Source organism: Pezoporus flaviventris, unplaced genomic scaffold, assembly GCF_033815535.1.
Source record: "Pezoporus flaviventris isolate CSIRO_AGI_PZ_B2104156 unplaced genomic scaffold, CSIRO_AGI_Pfla_v1 ptg000007l, whole genome shotgun sequence".
Lineage (NCBI taxonomy): Eukaryota > Metazoa > Chordata > Aves > Psittaciformes > Psittacidae > Pezoporus > Pezoporus flaviventris.
In genome coordinates this window covers 5,070,532-5,090,851 of record NW_026892555.1, presented here as the reverse complement: position 1 = coordinate 5,090,851, position 20,320 = coordinate 5,070,532, and the positions used below count along the sequence as shown (strand labels likewise).

Below are 20,320 nucleotides of genomic sequence, written 5' to 3'. Positions count from 1 at the left end.
ATGTTAACAGACACCACTGATCCTTTACATGTAATTCAGTGAACTCCTCTTGTTTTGGCAGCTTCTAACTTGAACAAAATTCTTCCCAACTTAAAGTTGGGTGGGGGTTAAAGTCAGATACCAAGATTTCTTCATTCTGTGTTAAATATCTCACTTCTTTGCATCATTTGAATGCACACATCTTGAAAATTATTATCAGAAATGGAATCATCCAAATACTTTCTTTCAACAAAGGGAAACATTGAAACTTTCGTAAATGTTTTTCAGACTTCTCAGTTCATCACAAAGGAGGTTTTAACCTGAGTTCACATATGCTCGCTTCGTCTTCTGCTAATTACCCCAAAAATGCTACAAGTGTATAGCTTTGTTAACATGTAAATAAACATTAAATCAAGGAAAGACAATTTCCTGGGTTAATCTTTAGAAGAAATGGGAAACATATTGGTCCAATCAGGTTTAGAGAATTAGCATTCTTATTCTGACCCTCAGCAGTAGCTCATGTCATTATGTGGACAAAGGACATACAAACTGAAGAGGAGTATTTACTTCTTCCAAAAGCACCAATATTTGGAAGCTTGAATGCCTTAAAGCCATAGCACTTTATTCTCTGAAACAGAAATGGAAATGGAGAGTTTGAAAGTCCCACCTGATCTCATTTCTAACACTGCAATGTTGGCTAAGGGATTCTCCTCCACTCAGTGAAAAGTTTTGCCTCCGTTACCCAATACTTCAGGCACTATTTGAAGTAGTTGAGTCCTGCCACAAGGAAAAACTTCTCCAGGAAAAGTTCAGAGTCCAGCACGGCAATGTGGGCAGCCCGGCCTATCAACGTGTTGGCGGTATTTGGCAGAGCATGGAACACGTTGTGTCTGATCAAAGTGCAGTCCTTTGCACCAATCAAAGGCTGGAGAAGGTTGTTAATCATTTCTGCATAAACAGGACCTGAAAAAGATTTTAGATGTCACACTTACATGCAAAAGCTGCCATATCCCCTCCTTCCTCCCAGTATTGTTTAATTACAGTCACAATGAGAAGGAAAATGGAAGCAAGGCCAAAGTGCAAGAGGTAACAGTCCACTTCAGAGATCTGCCAAGTGTCAGGCATTAATCTAATGGAGGCACTGGCCATCTGAAGAGTCTGCTGAAGTTGCTAGCATGAACAGTGGGACACTCCTCAGAGTTTAGGTTCCTTTCCTCTATGGTAGAAGGGAATACTATTGTTTCCTTCAGGAAAGAGTGTCGGAGTCATGCTGCCTGTGAATTCAGATGCAAAAGGGTCTGGCAAGACCTAATGTCTTGCCAGAAGGAAGGAACCTAAACTCTGGTTTCTCTGGGAGTCTAATGTAGGGTGGACATCACACACATAGTTAAGGAGTTTAGAAGGCAGAAAAAATGGCTCAGGAAACTTGTACTCATAAATGGTCTACACTGAATGTAGATCTAGCTAAGTCAAATATTTCCATGAGAAACAGCCACTGGAAGAGGGAGTTAGAGAATTATCTTTTAATACATATTTGAGGTAGGATAGAAAAAGCTGCAATTTAGGCAAGATATGTGAAGGCAACGATGTTTATTATTAGGCCTGGATGTGTCTTGCTGCTTCCAAATATTACAGCCGTTTCTAGGTAGTTGCACGTGTAAAATAGGTATGAGATTACACTGAGTGTGATTTCTGGAAGTGGTGTCAAACTGAAGACATGAAATCATAAATGAGGGAGACTGCTAATACCAAAGGCAATACCTGAGACAATACACTGGCCTGAGTTCACAAGAGGGTGAGGCCTCTGATAGCAGAAGTCCTGATGCATTTTACAGATATTACAATGCAAGATGATTTAAAATCTGTCCCTTAGTTTGCCTCACCATCATCCAAACACTATTGAAAACAAAGGGAACCCCCCCCAACTTTGGATGTGCTGAGAGAGATTTCATTATGTTGAACAAAGCTGAGACAATACTAGTAAATCAGTAGACTACAGAAAAACATCATCAAGAGATAGTTCTATTATCATCACTTTCAAAAAAATAAATAAGAGGGAAGTGGAAGAAGCAGTAAGAAACTGTTGATTACAACCTGAATGAAATTTGTTTTCATCAAAGAGCTTCTTAAAAAGCTTCTTTTATTGATATCAGTAATTTCCTGTGGGAAGAGAACACTTTCTTCCTTATCAAATAAACATTTCAGTTTTCATCATACTGATGAACAACCCTTCTCATGCAATAACCTCAGATACACAGAAATGTAATTCCTCAAGAGTTTTGTAAATAGAAAAAGGATCTTAAACATACCTGCATGTCTGTCCTTAAGTGCATTTTTGCACATTTCTATTCTTGCTGAATGAAAGGGTACGTATCTGTCTTGGGGTGAGGCCACTAGCACGACATTTTTAAAATACTGAAGACCTGTGTCAAATGCATTAAACACATTTATCACAAAGATGCACAGCAATGAAAATACATACAGTGTCAGCAAGACTACTTCATGTTCAAACACCTTTGAAACTCTACAGTGCAAAATAGATGAAAATCAAAACATGCAATACAAGCTTAAAAAGATTCATAATAGCTTAATCCGATTTCTGCTGCTTCTGCAAACTGTTCGTGACTTTTGAACACGCATACAGGATAATTGTCTGTAATCAAAAAAAGTAAGAACTGTCTCTATTCTACACAAGTGTTTGATTAAGACCTTAATCCATAAATACTTATGCTTTTAAACATTGGAAACACATCTACAGCCCACTATGGTCAATGAAGGGTTTTGGATAAATAAATGTCCACAAGAATGGGAATGAAATCCAAAACCAACACAATAAAATAGTACAATTTTCAAACAAAATAGAGAGAGGGAGAAGTAACACCTTCACTATAATGTCATGCTATTACATCGTTGTTGAGAGAGCCTTGGGATCCAGCCCCTGCATTCAACAACGCCTTGATAAACATACACTACTGGCACATGGATTGGAAACCAGGAATCCTCCCTCTTCTCTGGGAGCAACTGGGCCACTGATGGACCATGGAAACAGGCTCCCTGTTTGCCCTGTCTGCGGTCTCTTGACCCTTCACCACCCACATTCAACAGAAAAGTAGAAAAATTGACACAGATGATCTAGTCTAATGGACCAGAGGGTATCCTGAACACAAAAAGCTGCAGGTTTGATCTTCACCTTTTCCTCCCTCTTATGGGGAACGGGTTCAGAACCAAGCCCTTTGATTTCTAGATTTTCTTAGGAGAGCTGACCATCACCACCACAAAGTAGTCCCAAAGACTCCTGATGGCTGCCTTTACTAAGTCTGGCTGAAGCTGTTTATCATTTTCTTGTGCAATCATACCAACTGAGTTTGTGTCTCCAGACTGAGGTAAAAGTCAGTAAATGAGACAATGAGTGTTACCATAGCTAAAATCTAACATGAAGAGGTTCAATAGGGATTAATGTTGATTTTTTTCTTTCAAGACAACCACAAGGAGCAATTAAAGAGGTTGAAAAGTACCAGGGACTTCTAGTTTAAGAAGAAAGTCAGAAATTAGTGGAGACTTAGAGTTATCTGGGAAAGCTGGCACAATGCTGCTACTGATTTTTCTCCCTCTGTGGGGAGAAAACCTCAACTGAGCTACTCAATTAATTTTGGGAGCAGGGTGCTACGTTAGGGACACCTCTATTTGGACTCAGCATGCAAGCTCATATGTTCCCATCCGGAACTACCTACTTCATATTTTTTGCCTAAACATCTACCTGGAGGATTCAGAATTTACAGACAACCTTTTTCACATTAAAATTTCTGCTTCTGAAGGAACACCTTCTTTCATAGCCTGTTAGATCTCCAGTCTACCAAGCTAACAAACAACAAATTCCTTTCACTCGCAACACATGCTTGGGGATTCTTTGCTTGGAAATTGTGTAGACCTAATTTTGTTTGAACTTGATAGTAGTAAAGCAGATGTCAACTGTGCTCCACAGAAATCAGAGACAGGAAAAGAAAGGAAAAATTCAATTAAAGAAATTTAGATAATATCAAGATACAGCATCTACCCATCGTTTGTCATGTAGTGTGTTCATAAAAGTATGAAACAGCTCTGTGTTTGTCCAACTAAGAATTACCAAGCCATATTCATCTTAAGACAGTCTTTGTTTCCTATTAGCAATGTACCAAAGTATGAGAAAAAAATTAAGTATCAAGTACTGACCTCGTGACTACCTACTTAGCACCAGTTTGCTGACACCCCATATTAAAAATAACTCATAAAAGAAAACATTTATTTGAACAAAAGCATCGTGTTTGCTTTCTTTTCTTTAGAAAAGCATGTTTTATTTCATTTATTCATGGCAGACCAAGGAAACGGTAAAAAGATCTCTATGAAGACAGCATTTTTCCAGTGTGAGGCCATTCATCTCTCTCTGTAGTACAAAGATGTCACAATAGACATGAATAAAATTTGCTTTTCATCTCACAGAGTCATATTTCCTAGAGACAAGCAATGTTCAACTTACAAAAATAATAAAAAAGGAAAAAAATGGTTCTCATCTGGAAGCATAAATTATGCAATGGTGGCCTGTCAAGAATAATATTTCTCACTTGCAGAATATAAAGTCAGGTGCATGTTTACTACATCATAGGGGTCTTATTTGGTGCCAACAGTCTGGTAAATATATCCACAGATAACTAGCATGGAAAAAAAAGCACAGACAAAATAGATAATAGATGCTAGATTTTAAAGCAGCCCTTTTCAAAAGCAAGAGCGCATACAGAAAGATCATTAACAAAATGCAGATTTATTTTACGCTCTGGAGGACATGGCAATCCAGCAAAATCCTTTGGAATAGCCCTTGGTGTTCACAGAGCTGCATCAAGCCCTACTCACCCGTTTTTTGGCTGAGCTGATAGAGGAAACACTTGCGCAGATCCGCATTGTCCCTGAAGGTCAGTTGCAAAAGCGACCCTGACTTTTTCAATTTCTGCATGAGCCAAAGACCTGGAACGAAAATCAGTCCATATTTTTATCCTGTTTGATAATTATCCACCAAGGGGATTAAAGACATGTGCCTACAGTGGGGGTAGCATGGTAATTCTATTTAAGTCTGGCTTCCTCTTGCATTTCTAATCAACAGGGAGAAAAGTCTAAGGGCCTCTCTGGATACATGTAATGGTTTTAAACTAAAAGAAGATAGATTTAAACTAGATATAAGGAAGAAATTTTTTGCTATAAGGGTGGTGAAACACTGGAAGAGGTTGCCCAGAGAGGTGGTAGATGCTTGTCCTGATTTCAGCTGGGATGGAGTTAATTTTCTTCCTAGCAGCTGATGCAGTGCTGTATTTTGGCTTTAGTCTGAGAGCAATGCTGATAACACAACAATGTTTTAGTAATGCTTACCCCAGTCAAGGACTTTTTCAGGCTCATGCTCTGCCAGTGAGGAGGGGCATGGGGAGGCAGGAGGAAGCAGAGACCGGACACCTGACCCAAACCAGCCAAAAGGGTATTCTTTATAACAGTACATCATGCCCATAATAGAAACTGGGGGGAGCTGGCTGGAAGCCACTGACTGCTACTTGGGAACTGGCTGGGCATCAGGTCAGCAGGGGGTGAGCAATTGTATTCTATCATTTGTGTTTCTTGAGTTTTATTCCTCTCTCTCCTTTTCTTCTTCTTCTTGTTGTTATTATTATTACATTTTTATTATTGTAATTATATTTAGTTTCATTAGTAAACTAGTAAACTGTTCTTATCTATCTCAGCCTGCAGTTTTACCGTTTTCCAATTCTCCTCCCCATCCCACCTTAAGGGAGGTTGAGCCAGCAGCTGTGTGGTACTTCAGCTGCTGACTGGGGTTAAACTACAGCAGTGCCCCATCTTCTAGCTGAAGATGGCCCTATTGATTGCAGGTTGGATTACATGACTTTTATAGGTACTTGCCACCCCAAACTATCCTACGATTCTGTGATTATCCACATTGTGGTAACATAGACACTCAGGAAGGCTGAAGGGAAATTCCATTCCCATAGCACTGTAAGTGTCTTCTTCAGCCTTGGAGATGATGAAAACTCTTCTCATTGCATTTTTTCTGTGTGGGTTTGAAGTCTTCAGTAAATATTTTCCACAACTTCAGTGTACAAGTCATGTTGGTACTGTTTATTGCTACCTCCATGTGTTGCTCTCTCATGCACACCGCCATGTCCTGCAGCCCACCATAGCTTTCGCATCAACTCTTACCTGTACTAACCAAAGTACTGTTGTTGTAAAGGGTTCCCAGATGTGGCCCAGAGAGGGACAGGAAGGTGTGTAACTTGTTGAGGTAATAGCGAAACCTGGGGCGAGTCAGTACAGATCGAATGATGACATTACCAAGGGAATGTCCAATAAAACTGTTGGGAAAGACAGACTTACATTAACACAAACCCCACCCATATTTTATTTATATAAAACATAAGGGTGGCATAAATTGCTCTTGAGGGGACTCTTATCAGCCCTTGCAGTAATATCCTTTTAGTATCACTTCACCTTTTTTTCAGCCTAGTAGATACTCTTCCATATATAACTGTATAAAAATTCATCTCACTGATTTACTGGCTTTTGACACAGAGCACTTTTGGAAAAGCTAATTTCACTGAATGCTGCTCATGTAACTCAAACATTTACAGACTATTGACTGTCAGAACACTTACCTTATTCGGGATATGGAGAGGTTGTACAACTGGATATGCTGAATAATTTCATCCAATAATCGGTCCGTCATGGTATCGAAATCAGCAAAAGTATCAGTCTGGTGAAAAACAGAATTAAAGAGTGGATTAAAATACATTACACTTATTACAGACTGATGTTGTTCTCAAAGTAAAATGGAAGCAGAATCATAATAACCAGCCCAAACTTACTTTATATGTGCTCAAGGTCTCCAGGTCCTATAAAATTTTAAGTTCCTGTTTGAGAAAAATTGCTGAGTGATTCAAAAGTCACAAATATAATCTTAAAGCAGCCTGTCTCGACACTGGGGAGAATGCTCAGCCACTGCATATACCAAAATCTGGACATGGTAGTAAAGCTTTTGGCATTTAGAGTTTAATGGATTATTATGCTAATATCGTTTACAGCAATATATACTGACACATGGGTTATGCTGATGCTAAGGATGCAATCATGATTATTTGGCCATCTTAATGAAATGCTGGTGTTGGTTCTTCAACAGTTATCAGTAAGAGAATGAGTGTTTGAGAGAAACAATTTCTTGCTTGAAACAGTACTTCAATTCTAATGCAATAAAACAAATAATTCATTGTCCAGTCTATAAGACTGCAGACAGATCTTATTCAGAACTGTGTCATGTGGCAATTCAACAGGACTCTAAATCAAATTCGTAACTAATGAGATGCCATAAAAACAATCATCAAATGTTGGAACAGCTATTCAGAGCAAAGATATCAGTAATTAATGCTTTTGTGGCACAACTCATCTTGTTAATTGCAGCTTTCGCAAAGGAAAACACAAGCATATTCACTTTGCAATACAGCCTTAAAATAAATGTTCTCATAAACCACAAACAGTCCACTAACCTTCTGTGCATTTGTTTTGCCTGCACTGATAATTAATCATTTCCTCTTAGGCTCATTAACCCAAACCTTTCAAGTTGTTTAAAAGTGGAAGAATATCAGCCTGAACATTAATCATAAACAGAGCACATCAAGTGACATATTTCACCTGCTTATATTTCCATCATTTAATATCGTCTCAGCCTGATTGAGCTTGTCAAATGTATCACAAGTGGGTGCCTAAAAAAAAAAATGATTTGCATTCTCCTTTGTAAAGCAAACTTCAGCTAAAGGACTGATTTCATGGGTAATTTTGTGTGTGGTTCTCAAAGCAGGGAAAAAAGTGTGACAGGAGGCTTTCCGGTACCCAAATAGTCATCAAACCACACAAGTTCTACTTCCAGTGCCATGGGAACTTCCTCACCTTCCCAGTCTAAAAGTTTCCATAATGGGCCCTGAAAAATGTTAAATAGAGATCTTGTAAGATGTTGCATTCTCTGAAAACATGAAAAGAAGTTTTGATGCAAGTCTGAAGTGGCCTCCTCATTATTTTCATCTTGTTTCACTGTGCAGGTTTGCTGCTGACATATCTGCCCTGGGAAGCAGCAAGTTTACAGGCTATCACCAACTAGCCACTTCATAATATAAAAGCTGTTGAAAAAAAGAAGGTTGGGAAGGTTTGAATCAAGTTTCTCAGCTGCTCATAAATCAGAATAATATTTCTGACTGGGCACTGGAAAACCTTATCTTGTGCATATAGGCCTCTGTGTCATAAATATGGGTTCATTGCAGAGCAAAGCACAGATTCATTTTTGTTTCTCTGCCTAGGCTAGCAATGAATTTTTCTGGAAGACATTTCTTTATCCTTAAAGGAAATAAATCTTGCAAATGTTTCAACCTGAGAAACAATGGCTGATACAGCAAAACACGCTGAGAACACCTGCTGGATAATCTACATCCTCTAGAGAATTTAGCATCACTTACCATCCTGCTTTCTGTTGGTGCTGTGTTGCCTGGCATCCAACAGGCAGAGACACCAGGTTGCAAAGTTTGCAAACTGAGAGGATAAATCAATTTTCTTCTTCTAAGGTCTAGTCCTATAAGTGCTAACATCATTGCCTTTGACTTTAATTCTAGGAATATTGTCTGATGGATTTGAACACCCTATCACGTTAGACAGAACCAGGACCAGGCTTTTGCACTAAGTACTAAATAGAATTCCCTGAATTCTCCAGTGCTTTTGTTTCATTCAGCTGGTGAAAAGACTTTGCTGAAGGTCCTGTTTCAGCAGTGTCAATGGCTTGTAGCAGATATAAAGATGGAAATTAGCTCTGTAATACCTGATTTCTTTCTGACATTAGGAAGTCCAGTTTTCCACCAGGGAGTCCCAGTTCTATAAAAGTCTTTACCAGCCGCAGATCTGCACTGTTACCTAAAAATAAATTGTGCTTTATAAGATGTAATTCAACAGAAAAATAACTAATATAGAGTCAATTTAACACATTCATCTTCCTATAAACCCTGACACCAGGGAGCTCTTGCCAAGTACTGCTAAAACACCTCACTACACCATAAGATCATGCATTGTAACAGCTGGAAAGCAAGAATACCAACAGCCTGCGCAGGTGGGGCTGGACCTCACCTCCCTGCTACTGGGGACTGCATAAATCATAGAATCATATAAAGGTTTGGGTTGGAAAGGACCTTAAGATCATCTAATTTCAACCCCTCTGCCATGTACAGGGTTGCCTCATGCTAGAACATGTCTCCTAAGGTTCTGTGTAACCTGGCCTTGAACACTGACAAGGATGGAGCATTTACCACTTCTTTGGGCAACCTGTTCCAGTGCCTCACCGCCCTCACAGTAAAGAACTTCTTCCTTATGTCTAACCTGAACTTCCCCTGTTTAAGTTTAAACTCATTGCCCCTTGTCCTATCCCTACAGTCCATGATGAATGTTGAGTAAATAGTGGGGAAGAAAGGGAGAACATCAGGCCCAGAATAAAAATACTCTGTCCTCTATTTGCTGAACAGCAGAGGTAAGACAAAGTGCTGAGGTCTGCCTTTCCACTTTCACAGCTGGTGAGGCTCCCAGGGGACACTTCAGCCCTACCAGGGGCCTTGGCACACGTGCTTGGGTATGGAGCTGTACCATCAGAGGCAGAGGAGCCTGTCTTTCAATATTCGCAATTGAAGGCAATGCTAAAATACTGTAAGGCTCCTAATATTTTGGGGGATGCCCCATTTCATACTAGGAAATTCTGAAGACTTCTGAAATGTTTTACTGGAAAAGGGGTACCTTCACCTTGTGAGGAGGACGTTACTGTCACAGAGATATCGAATAGCAGATTGTCCTTGCTCAAGCCAGCCAATGTTTGTTTCCCACCTTTGCAAGAATGTCTGGCATTTTTTACCCCTCCTTCTCTGTAGTTTCAAGGTTAATATCTACACCTTTCCCATTGATACCAGTAATTTGTCAAGAGAAGATTCATATAACATCTCTGTTTTCTGCTTAGAAAGCATAGATATAAAAAAATTCCAGGTCATGCTTCCTCTGCAGTGAATAATGTTTTTATTCTCTCACTATGGAAAGCTGGCCACTATTTACCCTGTAACAGTGTTTAAATAGTGTTTTTATCCTGGTGACATACTGCAAAACAAGCAGCTGTGGAAAGAAAAGTTACTGAAATGCACTCCTCTTGCTTACAGAAGAACCAATGTACTTTTGTGAGGATTTCTGTTTAAACAGCAACAAAGAAAGTTTCAGCACTCATTCCTTAGAATAAGTATTTTATATTCCCCTAGATCCTTTATTACAATAGACTGAATGACACAATAAGGACTAAATACTTAGCTAGGATACATAATTTCCTTGGACTCTCCATTCTTTCAAGCTTGCTGAACACTTGCCCTTTACAACAGCTCCTCCTGGCCTTACCATCCAATCCATGGACACAGACAACCAGATGAATTCCATCTTCCAAATTTTCTTCCTCTTCCTCTGGTGGGAAATATGGGATATCAGAAGCTAGTACAGATACGTCACTGTACAGAAATCCTTCAATCTTCATCTCTTTTTTAAATTTTTCTTTGGCCTGATAGAAACTGGAGAATACATTAATTAATCACAGCAGAACTGGGTGTTTAACAACAAACCTTTCAATTAGAAACAAGGAGGCTGCTATTAGCAAGAAGTTATGTTTTCAGCCTTCAAGTAGAGACCTGGATACTATTTCTTGTCTGTTCTGATTGAGAGAAATCAGCATGCAGTGAAAAAAATCTGTTTCTGAGTGACTGGGCTACATGCATATTGGGAATAGCTAAAGCGGGTTAACACCCCACACCTTCCAGAGGAATGAAGGATTTGCAACAAATAATTTACTGGTGGCCCATAACACTGAGACTAAGACACAGAATTAGCATCTTAACAATATCATCAGTCTTATAGATGTTGAAATGCAAAATGCATGATTTTGCTAACATCAGATGCATTTATAAGCACGTGGAAGGTGTTCTTCCCATTCCTCAGGCTGTGCAGTTAAGGGATGCACTTCATATGGTAGATATTTTGGTTTGGTTTTGGGTTCTTTTGAAACCATTTAGTAGCTAAGAGGAAAAGCAATGCAAGTGTTGAGAGAATGAACCTAGCCCCTTTCCCACTAAAAGTTGGAAATTCGACATATGAATTCACCCTAAAAGCATTCTGTTGGCTGAAGATGCCAACCTCCTCAGTGGCTTTTTGACTTAGCAGAACTTATCCAGAGCTTTTAGGAATCAATAATCACAACATAAGTGTAGAATTATGAAGAAAACTGGATGGACCAGGTTAGGAGATATAAATCTTTAAAGTCTGGGGACAGCTTAAGGTCACTTGATATAATGGGAAGCAATTACTTACAGCAACCTAACCAACTTTAAAGGTATGAAAGAATGAAAAAATGGGCCTTGGACCCGGAGGCCCTGGATTCATGTGCATGAACACATGCTTAAATATTTTGCTTCACAAAGAAAGACCAAATTTTATGCTTAGATTAAGCAGGACATACAGCAGGGTCTATAAAACAAGCTTCAAGATGCTTTCAAACAAATTGAAATAAACCCCTGGGTCACAAATGAATGCACATGCAGAGAGCCAACACTTTGGGCAGCTTGAGAAATTCCCATGCTACTGTTTTGCCTCAGCACAGCAAAGACACCAAAATATAACAGAAGTATACATGTGCTAGTATGTCAGTCTGTGGAATGGGTCACTGTGAGCCACAATGTGGCAAATTTGGCATAGACAATGAAGCAAGAAAAAAACACCCCAAAAAGGTTCTTCTCCAGCTACCCAGGATGCAAGTAATCCCATTTTCTAGAACCTGCAGCTAAGACCCTACTTGCTGCTGCTCCTGTTTCATAGTTTAGCTAATAACTGCAATTATTTAAGCAAAATAGAAGAGCTACAGCACTGCCATAGTGAACTAACTACCTGGGACCAATACTCCAGGCTGGGTAACCTTGACTTCATGAAGGAGGGCCAGATCTTAAGGATTATTTAGACACCTAAATCCCACTCTTTTTCATAAGGATTAAGGACCTAATATCTTTTACAATCTTGGTCTCTCTGTGTTTTCATCTTTCCTGTCTATTTAGATTATTTATTCTGTATGAAACTTTTGTCTATTTGGATTATTTATACTGTGTTCCTCAGGCAGCAACTGTCTTTGAATGCAAGCTTACAGTATACTTTACTGCATTAGAGCCCTGAAGTTTGTCAGGTTCTCTTGATGTTACAGTAACACTAATGAAGAAATTAATTAGACATTCTTACTTCATCATCCTTTCATTCGTCTCTTCATCCATCTCATCTGAATTTGAAGAGACAACTCCAAAGGAGCCCAGGGGCTGGCGTGTGATGGGGAACACAGACTGCTTTGCAGAGAAGCCGACCATAGCAGGGGTCTCTTTGAGCACAGAAGAAAAGGGAAGACACGTGGCTGTGCAAGAGACGGACAAGTTAACCACATCAACAGTCTTCCTACTTTCCAGGGCTACTCCTTCCGTTGTCGCTGGATGAAACCCAGTGCCATTAGCAACAAGTTTATGCTCTTGGCTGTTGGGCTCCTGAGGATACTCATCCTGGTAGGATCCTGCAGCAGCGTTTGCTGAGGCAGGTGAGTCGTTGAGCTCAATTTCTTGTAACCCTTGCATTTCTGCATACACTGCTGAGCTCTCATCAGCTAGAGAGCTACCACACTCTCCTTGCGTTGAGCCAAATTCAGTTGAGGTCTCGGAAGGAGCTGGAACTCGATAGCAAAAATCTGGTACCAGCTTTATGCTTCGGGAAAGACCCTCCTCTCCTGGAGTTCTGCTATTGGAGTAAAAGTCTTGTTGTATTTCTAAACTGTCCAGCTTAAGTTTGTCCTTTGGATCCTCAGTGCATCCATCAAACTTATCTGTATTTTTGTCCAAGTAATTGCAAGCCCTGGCTGTTTTTAGGCTGCACTCACCATTGCTCTCCAGTGACTGGCACTCAGAGATATTATCTTGGAGCTGCTTTGGACAAATGGGTGGTCCTACATTTTCCAAACTACAAAGAGTCTCTGGAAAACCTTCCTTCTCCTCCTCCCCTTGTAACTCAGTGTTACTGCTACTGTGTTTGATAGAGGGGTTTCGGGAGCCTCTTGGTTGCTCACTTCCAGTGAGGATTTTACACTCAGAAAAGTCCACGATTAATTTTCCATCTCCACCCTCTATTTTTATGCAACTTTTTGAGTTTCCTCCTGACTCTTCTGAGGTTGCTTCACTGTGTTTGGATATATCTACCTCTTCCGCAGGCTCTTCTGGGCTACTGATCTGAGGAGCTGAGACAGATTTTGTCAGTTTGGTAAGCTCCACTTCTCTCTCCTCTTCCTCAAAGGGCAAAGAGCTGATGGATGTGAGTGATGCTTGGATCCCACTGGGCAAGCTGGTATTGCTTTCCGTGTGGCCACCCTCCAGGGAGTTTCTGTGAATGACGTGTCTCCGTACCAAGTGGTGCAGGATCTCTCTATCACTGGGCAGCTCTAGTGCCCGGCTACGAGCATCAGACCATGCCACTGAACTCGGTTCACTTTCAATACCTGAATCTGATATTATAGAGGAGGATCTTTTTATGACCCCTGACATAAGGGTGAATTCTTCACACTCCTCACCTCGTTGTTCCTTCGTGAACAATTTCACTTCAAAGCTGTGTGTGGGCAAAGCTTTTAAAACAGGGAGCAAAGCCTTGGGGTCTGGATCTCCTGTTTTTTCAAGACTGGTTAGTTCATTCAGTGCAAGCTCAGATGAAGTGAAATCATTCTCAGGATGCCTAGGTTCATCTGGTTTATGTATTTCAGGCATCTCTTCCAAGCCATCAGTTCCACATGCTCCGCACTCAGGCTGAGCACTGACGATTAACACAGGCTCACTTTTGTGGGAATCCTTATTGCTAGGGTTTGTATCTCCACAGGTAACATCCACTGCAAGTCTGTTGTGTTTTAATAAAGCTTCCTCAGGTGATTTAAAGTCATCTGCTGTGCATTCTGTATTGCCTGGCTCTGAATCAGAAGTAGTTTCCTGACTTGAAGCAAAAATATTTTCAGGTTTCCTTTGGCCTTCTTTGTTCACTGTACATACCTGAGATGTGGAGTGCTGGTTTAAACTCTTAGTTGTATGTGCAGCACCTTCAGTACCACTGTATATGCACGAGGGATTCCCATTTATCCTATCTGTGTGTATAAGCAGAGGACCATTCCCAAAGTCTCCTTTCATTACCGCAGTGGCATCATTTGATGCAAAATCCTCATTGTCATCTGTTACATCTATTCGAGTGTTTGCAGGAACCTCAAAATCTGGGAAAACTTCCAGATTCTGATCTGAAAGAAAGAAACAAAAAGTAAAGTAATACCTGCAAGAGCACAACAAATTACCCTAAGGTGATGTGGGACTTTGAAAAGTTATTGTAAGGCCTAAAAAAGTATGTATAGTTATATTATATAAATTATACATACATTACACACATATTACAAGTGCAAAAAGAGTTCACTTAACCAGAATTATCCTCACTAAACTATTATAGTTAAGCAAAAGAAAACAACATGAATAAAATATACTTTCCTTAGTATAACTGCGTCTAACCTGTTAGTTTTTACAGTGTATGCAAGTGAAACAAAGCTGATGTTTCTTTGTATTCCTGCTGTCATATGACATTGGTCATATTACAGCTCTTGCTTATGAGTGACATTAATATTTGGTTTAATAGTTTAAATATCTGTAATGGGCATTGCCAAAATTTAGGCAGTCGAGGAACTCTAGAAGAGTGGAAATTTTGGACCACAGTTCCGATTTACTAGAATATGGTACCTATAATATTATACATATTGCTTCCTTGCTCATCTTAATAGTGGAGTAAAAAGAAAAGGAAATGAAGGGCTATGAGGCTTTACTACAAATCTGAAGAACTAAATAATTTGTTAATTAAGAATCTGATTTGGCTGCTCAAGGGGAAGTATTTTTGAAAGCAATGCTGCCTTTCAGAGGCAGCATGGGCTTTCTGCCGAGATCTGGGGCGTTTATTCTGAGTTTTCTTGCCACTAGATGTCACACTGGGGATGAAATTCACACTGGTGGTTTTCCTTTAAGTTTGTACTGTAACAAAAATCTGAAAGATTTTTCTTTCTACATTTTGCCTCCAGCTCTTGTAACTAAGCAGCTTATTTTGAAGGTGAAATACATGAAGCTACAAGAAATACTCTGGCTCTAGGCGAAACAGAAGAATTCAGCCATATTACATAGCAGATCATAGTCTCATCCAAGCCAGATTCAGCCCAAGGGGTGTAAAATAGCTTACCTTGACCTGGGGGAGTGAACCTCCCTCAGCTCAACCTGTCTCTCTGTGGTGTTTCACTCACCTTTGCAAGGCATATCCATGTACCTATCTTCAAAGATAACTGGGAGCGTGTTCCAGTCCCCATCTATGTCAAGGCATTCTGCTGGAAGCGGGGGCATGCTGGTGAAGTACTCTGAATTACGAATTTCTGTAGAAATCTGACTGTGACTTTGAATCCTGGGAACAAAGTAGGGAAGAAATTGAGTGTTTGAGTAGTTACTGTTCTATTTCCCCATCACTCCTGAAAGCCTGGCAGCAAAGCTGGGTGTGTGGTTAGAGAACAGAGGCAGCGTGTTTAACAGGAGAGGCGGCAGTGTGGCATGATGAGGGGTACCTGGTGCTCCTAGGAGATTTCCCATGAGTTGATTTCAGTTCAGATCTCTGAGTTAGAAATACCTACAACTTGCACACTGCAAAACCCTTGTTCCAGCTGCTGCTGCCACAGGCTCCTTTTAACTACCATAACTTATTGCTGTCCTCCTGGGGGTCACTGCAGATGAGACCGGATCCCTCAGCTGGCTTTCCAGTGTATCTCTTCCAGCTGTGGCAAGAGTTTTAAAAGCCAGAATCAAAGATTTGGTTGAGCAGTACAGGAAGGAACAAGGCCAAGAAGGATGCATGGCAGGACCTCAGTTTTATGTATATTAGTTCTCAGAGGACTCACTGTGATATCTCATATATGTGTGCATTCAGAAGAGCTAAGATACATCAGAAGGTTATGTGGAGACCTCATAGCAGCCTTCCAACATCTGAAGTGGGCCTACAAGGATACCAGAGATGGACTCTTTAGCAGGGACTGTAGCGACAGGACAAAGGGTAATAGCTTTCAACTTAAACAGGGGAAGTTTAGACTGGATATAAGGAAGAAGTTCTTTACTGTAAGGGTGGTGCGGCACTGGAACAGGCTGCCTGAAGAAGTGGTGAATGCTCCATCTCTGGCAGTGTTCAAGGCCAGGTTGGACAGAGCCTTGGGGGACATGTTCTAGGGTGAGATGTCCCTGCCCATGGCAGGGGGTTGGAACTGGATCATCTTAAGGTCCTTTCCAAGCCAAACCTTTCTATGATTCTATGATTCTAGGTCAGCCACTGCCTGTGGGCAGAATTAGAATAACTGTCTTCATCTTTCAGGCCATGTGAAATGCTACCTGGTTTTCATCAGTGAATGTGACATTCAACTGGCACATGAATGTGGCTTCAGCTATAATAAATACAGTAATTTTACTTATGAGCTTTTCTATGTAAGCATCATCCTCAAATAATGGAGAAAACATAAAATACAAAGTTTGTTTATTTGTGTTGATTCTTTAATGAATTAATCTGTTTACACTAAGAAACAGAGGAAGGCAGCAAGCTTCTCTTAGATGATCAGCTGAAAGCAGTTCTGCACAGATCCCATAGGACAGCACAGTGGCAATATTTCCAATTAACATTAGCAAAAAGCAGGTAATCATCATATGGCAGTGAACTGGAAAAATCACGCTTTACATTATGAAGCAAAACTCAAACAGCAGGTTTGTAATTCATGCCAGAGTGGAATATTCCTGTGTCCAGACACAAATAGCTTATTCAGACCAGCACATCAACTTCAGAACGTAATTGTTGCTGTTTATCATTTGCTTATACCTGTAGGCTAGTTATTTTTTCCTCAAAGATAAACAAGTCATTGGTTGTTAACACATGACTCAGAGAGGAGTCACAGACAGCTAACTGCTCATTCTTGCCTGCAGCAACACCTAGGTGTTTAGAATTAACTCTCGGCAGCATAATAAGTTCTCTCTGACACATTCATTAACAACATCAGCATTTTATTAAAGACCACATCTAAAAATAATAAACTAAACTTGTTTCAAAACCAAACTGACACAAAAGATGAATATTTGATATTAAAAGGTGTGACAATCTATTTTTTTCCCCTGTAAAATATTGGAAGGGTAAGTCATCTGCTAGAAGCTCCCACCCTGTGTGATACCCATCCTATTAAAAATGGTGTCCTCATCTGTCTAAGCAGTCAAATGCTGCCAGGCATGGAGGTGCATGGCCTGATAAAAAGCTCACAACAACAGCACAGGAAGCAAAAACAAGGGTCTTGACTGGTAAGAATGAAAAAACAACCAGGGGAATAAAACCTGTTACTGTTTGAGGTGGTTGTACAGCACCAGAATGCTGAGACCTGATCTCACTTTACTGTATGAAACCAATTAATGCTCCCTATTGCAACCCCCAACATTGATAACACTCCAGCAGCCAAGACTGTTTTTCCAATACATAGAATCATAGAATAGTTTGGGTTGGAAAGGACCTTAAGATCATCCAGTTGCAACCCCCTCCCATGGGCAGGGATGCCTCACACTAGACCATGTCACCCAAAACCCTATCCAGCCTGGCCTTGAGCACTGCCAGGGATGGGGCATTCACAACTTCCGTGGGCAACCCATTTCATCATCTAGCAAAGTCAAAACGAGAACATGACTATGCCATGAGGCCTGTATAGGCTGAATTTACTACATAGATCTACTTTAAAAGTCTGTAAACTCCTTTATTCTTTTTTTACTCAGTCTCCTTGATAATCACTGAGGAAAAAATATGTTTATCTGCAGGAATGGTTAGCTCTCTGGCTGCCTGCAGAAATAAAAACACTTCATGCAATTAGGCTTCCTCCTGTGCAGGGTTATGTTTGCTTGAATGGAGCGATGAGTATCTGTGCCCTCACCCCAGGATCTTGACATGGGTTTTCCCTTGTACATCGCTCACTTAAAACCTGACATGGGAGGACTAAGTGAGCACAGCTGGGCCCTTGCAGCCATGGTGCTGTTCTAATTTGGCAGAACAAGGTAGGCACATACAACCCATACACTAATGAAGTCATGGCCCTTTCCATCAACATTGAATCAGATCTTAAGTCCCTAGTGACAGCTCTGAGAAAGTAGTTTCCTTCTTTGCACTACATCAGAAGCAGATGTCTCACTTAAGCCTCATCACTGCAACAGGACCTGATGTCATGGCCTTAAAACCCCTTCTGAAAGATGTGTTTCCATACTGGCAATGCTGTGGTCTCCCCATGGTGACAGGCTGTTTCAATGCACAAACAGTGTGGACGTCCTTCATTACTCAGAAATTCCAATCTGAGCATTTTTGAACTCTGCCTTCCGGGGTCAGGTGCTGAATATTATCCATGTTCTCCACTTGCCCTGGTGTAGCTTTAAAACTGACTCCTCATACTGTCCAGCTTGGTTACAAGCAAGAAGTGCCAAGCAGAAGGAAATACTTACCTTGCCATTGTTTTAGAGCATGTTTTTCTGGACGGAGCCTAGTGCAACGTTTGTTTTCCAGGACTGCTTTTCATTGTTGATTCTCAGTCAATTATCAGCCCTGAACTCCCATCACTCTCAAGGTTCCTCCAGCTAATGTGATGGTATTCCCCATTCCTGTCCTCCACTGTTGCATCTAGTGACCATCCACAGTTTTGCACTGGCTGCTTATTGCTTCTGTCTGCATTTAAAAGTCTTTTCTGCTATAGAAAGTAAGGCTGGGGTAAATATCAAAAGAAATCCATGTCTACCTACCTCCTAAAATGTTTATTAGGATGGTGAAATGCAAATTCTTAAGTGTTAAGGTTTTATTGCTTGCCAGCAGTTATTTCCCATTAAAAGTATCAGTAATGGATCTAGTATAAGGAGTTTAAGAAGTTAAGTGAAGAAAGATATAAAAAAATACATCTGCCTGCCCTGAGGCTGGTGGTATTCATGAAGATGCACTTTGAAGAGAAATGCATCCAGCTGTGGCTGAGAAAAGATGTGGGGAGAGGGGGACTCTTCATCAGGGACTGTAGCAATAGGGCAAGGGGTGATGGGTTTAAACTGAAACAGGGGAAGTTCAGGTTAGATACAAGGAAGAACTTCTTTACTGTGAGAGTGGTGAGGCACTGGAATGGGTTGCCCAAGGAAATTGTGAATGCTTCATCCCTGGTGGTGTTCAAGGCCAGGTTGGACAGAGCCTTGAGCAACATGGCCTAGTGTGAGATGCCCCTGCCCACGGCAGGGGAGTTGGAACTGAATCATCTTAAGCTCCTTTCCAACCCTTAGTATTCTATGATTCTATGATCTCCTGCATCATTTTTCTAGAATATAGGAATCTTGAAAATAATAATTTCTGGGGTCTGATCGCAGTCACTTACTTACTTTTTACACTGATTTCAATGGCTTTACAATATGGATGTAGAACAGAACCTGTGACTTCTCTCAAACCAAACTCCTCCATGTCCAGCAGAAAAAGACCTCAGTCTTGATCATAAAATGTTTTAAACTACATTTTCAGATGTTGCAGTGACAGGTGAAGGTTAGTGGGTTACTTACAGGCCTTCCTGAAATGTGAGCACAGCAAGCTTCTCATGCTCAGTGTAGAAGAAGGCTTCTGAGAATCTCCTCACCTGAGGAAGAAACACACAAGTTAAACTTAAGATCTGCTGGAAGGTGAGGAGTACACTCAGGCTAATAACAAAGCAGTGACTGTCAGGACATGATTCCTTAGTATCCTCTATCTGTGTTATGTCACTCTGGTGACAGAAAAAAAACAAAGAGCTCAGTTCTGCTTCCCTTTCCCAGTCTAGCCCAAAGCTGCTAGTGTTGTTGCATATTTTGCTGGGAGGGAACAAGTATCCCTTCACAGTAAATCGAGATTTGCTTACATTCATCTTCTACTTTTCTAAAAGCTGTTAAACTTACCATATTCCCTTGTACTCTTAAAGTAGAGAAGGAAGATTTCTCTTCCCCACTGTGCATAGCATATAGCAGTAGCAGAATGAATTATTAAATTAGAATAATTTGTAATTGGTCACCTCTTCTATGAATACATCCACAGTGGTACCCAAGAAGTAAAGCAAGGCTTATATATCAGCCAGAGGAGT

At 40.5% G+C, this 20,320-nt stretch overlaps 1 protein-coding gene across 2 annotated transcripts in view; it reads right to left on the bottom strand.

Annotated features, from left to right (window-relative positions):
• Positions 1–580: 580 nt before the first annotated feature.
• Positions 581–20,320, bottom strand: part of FAM135B (family with sequence similarity 135 member B) — a 192,872-nt gene continuing 173,132 nt past the window's right edge. The window contains exons 11-20 of one of the 2 annotated variants that reach the window (XM_061447680.1): positions 19,770–19,843; positions 15,440–15,594; positions 12,337–14,404; positions 10,462–10,628; positions 8,864–8,955; positions 6,663–6,760; positions 6,211–6,362; positions 4,864–4,974; positions 2,289–2,402; positions 581–942 (exon numbers count right to left, since the gene is read on the bottom strand). In XM_061447680.1, the coding sequence (XP_061303664.1) occupies positions 737–942; positions 2,289–2,402; positions 4,864–4,974; positions 6,211–6,362; positions 6,663–6,760; positions 8,864–8,955; positions 10,462–10,628; positions 12,337–14,404; positions 15,440–15,594; positions 19,770–19,843 (3,237 nt within the window). In that variant the 3' untranslated portion in view covers positions 581–736. Of the gene's footprint in view, positions 943–2,288; positions 2,403–4,863; positions 4,975–6,210; positions 6,363–6,662; positions 6,761–8,863; positions 8,956–10,461; positions 10,629–12,336; positions 14,405–15,439; positions 15,595–19,769; positions 19,844–20,320 lie in introns of those variants that run through there. The other variant, XR_009742414.1, reaches the window with a different exon arrangement.